This window comes from Nelumbo lutea, chromosome 1 (genome assembly GCF_056320005.1).
Source record: "Nelumbo lutea isolate HS-2025 chromosome 1, American lotus-T2T, whole genome shotgun sequence".
Lineage (NCBI taxonomy): Eukaryota > Viridiplantae > Streptophyta > Magnoliopsida > Proteales > Nelumbonaceae > Nelumbo > Nelumbo lutea.
In genome coordinates this window covers 42,021,724-42,026,254 of record NC_142684.1, presented here as the reverse complement: position 1 = coordinate 42,026,254, position 4,531 = coordinate 42,021,724, and the positions used below count along the sequence as shown (strand labels likewise).

General features: G+C 36.3%; 1 protein-coding gene across 1 annotated transcript; it reads right to left on the bottom strand.

Annotated features, from left to right (window-relative positions):
- Window positions 1-544: 544 nt before the first annotated feature.
- Window positions 545-1,848, bottom strand: LOC148874395 (transcription factor IBH1-like). Its single transcript, XM_088975626.1, has 2 exons — window positions 1,513-1,848; window positions 545-1,367 (listed from the first exon to the last, which is right to left on the bottom strand). The coding sequence occupies exons 1-2, from the start codon at window positions 1,542-1,544 to the stop codon at window positions 884-886; spliced, it is 516 nt and encodes a 171-aa protein (XP_088831752.1). The 5' UTR covers window positions 1,545-1,848; the 3' UTR covers window positions 545-883.
- Between the last annotated feature and the right edge of the window lie 2,683 nt (window positions 1,849-4,531).

The following is a 4,531-nucleotide window of genomic DNA, read 5'->3' as shown; positions in this document are numbered from 1 at the left end:
TGCACTAAAGAAGGAAGTGACTCCTTGTAGAATCAATAGTAGTAGGCAAATGGAAGGAATGAATAGTTTCTCACGACCTTTCTGATGGGACCATATACCCATTTCAGATACTAAATAGAACTCTTAACTAGGAGAGAAGCAAAACCTAGCTAAGATGTTAAAACAGACCAAATGACTTGTCCAGTGGCTCCAAACCATTAGATGGTAACAGCTATCACAGAGATCAAGAACATGTTCAAGAGAAGGTGGGACCCATCGACCACCTCATACTCATACATCATCACTTTATCTAAAGCCACTTACATTTTTTTATTTATTTTGGTTCATTATTTTTTTGGCCAATAATGATCCTTAATTATGGAATTATTCATTCCACTACTTCTCCTTGCATGAGCATCTTAATTACCTTAACACCGTCAACCCACCCAAGATAAGACCTCTGCATATTCGTACCTGCAGCACTTGTCTAAAGATCATTTCAATGCTGTAAAACAAATGCCATAGAGATGGATGAATGGATAGATAGATGAAGAGAGATGAGAGAGAGAGGAAGGGAGAGATGAATAATATACAAAAGATAGAAAAAAGGATTGTATCACCAACCAAGTTATACCTATGTACAAACCATTAAAAACCCTGTATTCTTCTCACAACCATCATCAATTGTTCATCTCTAATTTACAGCCAACCTCTGAAAACTTCTAATATTGTTATGTATGTATATAAGTATGCTGAATGTAGAAATCCAGTTATGTATAAACCCTCTCTCCCGGGTCTAGAAACTTACCTCCCGAACTTCAAGCTTTTTTCTTTTCTCTTACTTCGTCTGTTCGACCCATCCATATATATTTGATTTTCTATTTTTGAAGCTGTAAAACCAATCTCAAGTAGAGTAGTAATCAGCGATACTTCGCATGACCTGTACCTGGGTGGTCAGACTCTTTATATAATGAGCAGTTTCCTCCAACAGCTTGCAGAAATCCATGGATTTACCACCCGGAACAAGTCTTCGGAGTTCGTCCTCTTGGTTCACGTCTCGCCTCTGCTTATTTGCCACGGCTTTCTTCCACTTTGAGATCTTGATCTTCTGTCTCATGGAAGCTCGGCATATAGCTCGGTTTCGAACCTTGCAAATCATGGCCCGGCTCCAAGCTCTCTTCGATCCCACAGCGGAAGCCATTGACGCATAAGCAGCAACCTTAATTCTCTGGCAGCGCCGACTGATGTCGACGTGAGAGGAAGAATTGGGCTCCTCCCTTCTTATTTCTGCGAGAGCTCGAAGAAATCTCCGGGTGAAGCTGGTTTTCCGACAAGGGTTTGAGGATAAGCTCTTGGAATTCATTGAACCTAAGTATAACTGAAGACTCCTGGAAGATGCAGAGAGAAATTAAGAGAGTTAGAGAGAGCAGAAGAGAAGAGACTAGAGAGGAAGAAGTTGTATAATTTTTTAGGCTTGAATAAGTTGGCTACTGATATTGATCGTACTACTTATAACTAACTATGGGGGGTTACTTTTTCGGATAGATGGAAAGACAAACGACCATTGGAGATAGGGATTTTCTTCTGACACAAAGGGTCCGCTTGTTCAGAAAGGCAAAAGGCAAAATTCAGTTCTGACACAAGGTATCAACCCGCCAATAACAACAGCCTCAACCAGTGAGTAGAACAAATTAACTCAAACACAAACGAGAGAGAGAGGGGTTGAAGAAGAAATGAAGGAGGAGCTTGTGGTTGTAGAGGTTTCAAGCAATTGGGAGGAGGAGATTAGTAAAGGAAGATTGGTGTGAGAGGATGAAAATTGGACGGTGGTGAGAGGAAGGAAACTTGGGAATCAAGGTTTTATTTTAATTTTTTTCCTCTTTCAACCACTCTTTATTTGAGATTTAGAGTTGGAGAAGTGGATTTATGGGCCCACAGGGGGCCAACCACCACATGATCGCACATGGTTGAAGCGACCCACTTGCGGGGGGGGGGGTGATGGGACTTTTTCCTCCTTCGGTCCGTCATTGCTTTTTGGGTTTGTTAAATTATTTATTTCTTTTGTTTTCGACCTGGTTGGGTTTCCCTTTCAGCTTCATGTTCAATGTAATTAGAATAAAGGAATTAAGGAAAGGCGGCTGAATTTTACTTTACAATATTTCAACAACATCAGCCCAAGGGAAGAATCCTCCCCGACCCGTGATCAACCCTGGAAGAAATTTGTGTTCATGTGCATCTCTCTCATACAGCGTATGTTTAGATCCTCCTAGTTGATGGACCCACTACTTCATTTGTATGAGGGAACTTGATCAGATGATGTTCCACAGCAGGGATGAACACAAAGAACACAATAAATTTATCAAAATCATTCACCTCATTCCCAAAGAACACAATAAAATAATAAATTGTTTATATGATCTAATTAATCATATTTATTTTTGGCTGGCTAGGGTTCTAATTAGGATGGACCCCCTGAATGTGTATACTAGATTTTAGCTAGCTAGCTAGGTTTTCTTTATCAACCTTATAATGGAAGAGAGCATTAATTTCGTATTTTAATATGGAGACCCCTCAAGTATGGGGCCGGATTAAAATATGTGATCATGAATCTCTATAATCTAGGGGTTTAGGTAACTCTATAGGCGGGCCATAGACCAAGAATTGCATCTATCCATAATCCTGACCACAGATGAATGGATCCTTTCATGGTTTTATGGTGATATATCTTACTTACACCTTCTCTTCTAGGCTCGTGTCATTATTCAATGTCTGCTTTAATGTCTAGTTTATAGCCCAAAATTACCAATTACCAATTTAGAATAACAAGTGGCCAAAATTAGGCTGTTTTCCCTTGATTCTTGAGAACAAGAAAGAGTACATTTGGTCACTTGTGAACCACATAAACTATTAGGGCTTGTTTGGATCAGATTCATGAACCTGTAATTTGCCATATAACTGAGGTATTGGTACAGTAACATTATGGAGTGCTGTGTTTATTATTAATTATCTTCATTAGAACCTACTTAATAATGGACGTTCGATACTTTATGAACACAGATTAATTAATATTTATCCACCACGCCAAAAACTAGAATAGAGGCTATATCCCTTGCAGCAATATATATTTAGATTAGCAAAGGCCAAACTGCCTTGTTGGGAAACTTTTTATTGGATTTGTATTCTTTTCCCTTCACCAGAATTCCTTTTCATAAAGACACTTAGAGACAAGCAAGAATATCAACACGCACGCTCAACTTCATTCATATTTCTTGCTATTGGTGGCCTCCATTTGCAAAAGATGAACACTGGAACCCACCTTGCTTCACGGTTCATGTCCATCAAGTTTTCAATTTAGACCTCTTAACCAACCTCATTATTATGCTTAATTGTCAAATTAAGACGAACCACGTGGATGTGATACCAAAGGTGGTGCAAATGTATTGTCTTGGTGACGCAGTGACACGTATGAACCTATTTTTCTTTTTTTGGTATTCAATGCGACTTTGACCCCAACCCCACGGGAGTAAGGTTGTGTACGCTACACCTGATTAGTGGGTTAGTGGAGTTTGTGACTTGGTGCACACGGGCTGCTGTACAATCTAGAGAATTTGTCTATTGCAGCTTGAACCCACCTCTCTTCATCAAAAAGGATGTCTTCTGAGTAACTTGACTTCAACGGACTGGATCAAGGATAAACCTATTGAAACAATTAAGGTATTTGTCCATTATACTTATGGCATATCTATCTATCTATTTATATCTATATATATATATATATATATATATTAAATGTGGATATGTATTATAAATAACAATTTTTTATGATAATGATAACAAATAATATATTTTCAAAATTAGTTTATATATTTCTTTATATTTCTATATATCGAAAAATTATTCTTATTTATCATGGTTATTTTTATTACCATGATGAATATACAATATTAGAGATGTATTCAAATATTGTCTACATTTTTTCGTATATTTTATATTTTATATTTTTATTGTTATTTAATTATGACATCAAGGGATTATACATTTGAAGTTGAATTATTGACTCGCCACCAGATAGGAAAACAACTCCATTTTCTGGGTTGATTTTAAATTTATATTTTATTTATATCATCAATAAAAAATTATTTTTTGTCGCATTTACTTTTTTAATATAGTAAAATAATATAAGATTTAATAAAATAATGAGTGTTAATATCCAAAATATACGACTTAATGAGAGGGAATTGAATGAAAAGAAATGTAATAGTTCAAATTACATGTTGTGTCTTCACAATTGGAGAAATACCAAATTCAAAAATAGGGCTATTCTAATAAAAAAATATGATTGAATGAATATTAATGGGAGCTAATACCTTAAAGTGATTGTTCAAATTACATTTCTGTCCTTACAATGAAAGGGAGGCCAAAATAAAAAGTTGGGGTATTTTGTGCAAACAAAAGTTTCACTTGTAATCATCATATAAGCCTTATCTCAATTATATGGGGTTTCCCCATTCCATTCTTTTATATATACTTTTTTGATAATACGTGAGGGGAA

Bases quoted from the DNA above. Each gene is read 5' to 3' on its own strand.
- LOC148874395 (XM_088975626.1), bottom strand. From the start codon at position 1,544: ATGGTCGTTTGTCTTTCCATCTATCCGAAAAA. The intron at 1,368-1,512 runs GTAACCCCCCAT...TGCATCTTCCAG, and splicing joins CTTTCCATCTATCCGAAAAA to GAGTCTTCAGTTATACTTAG.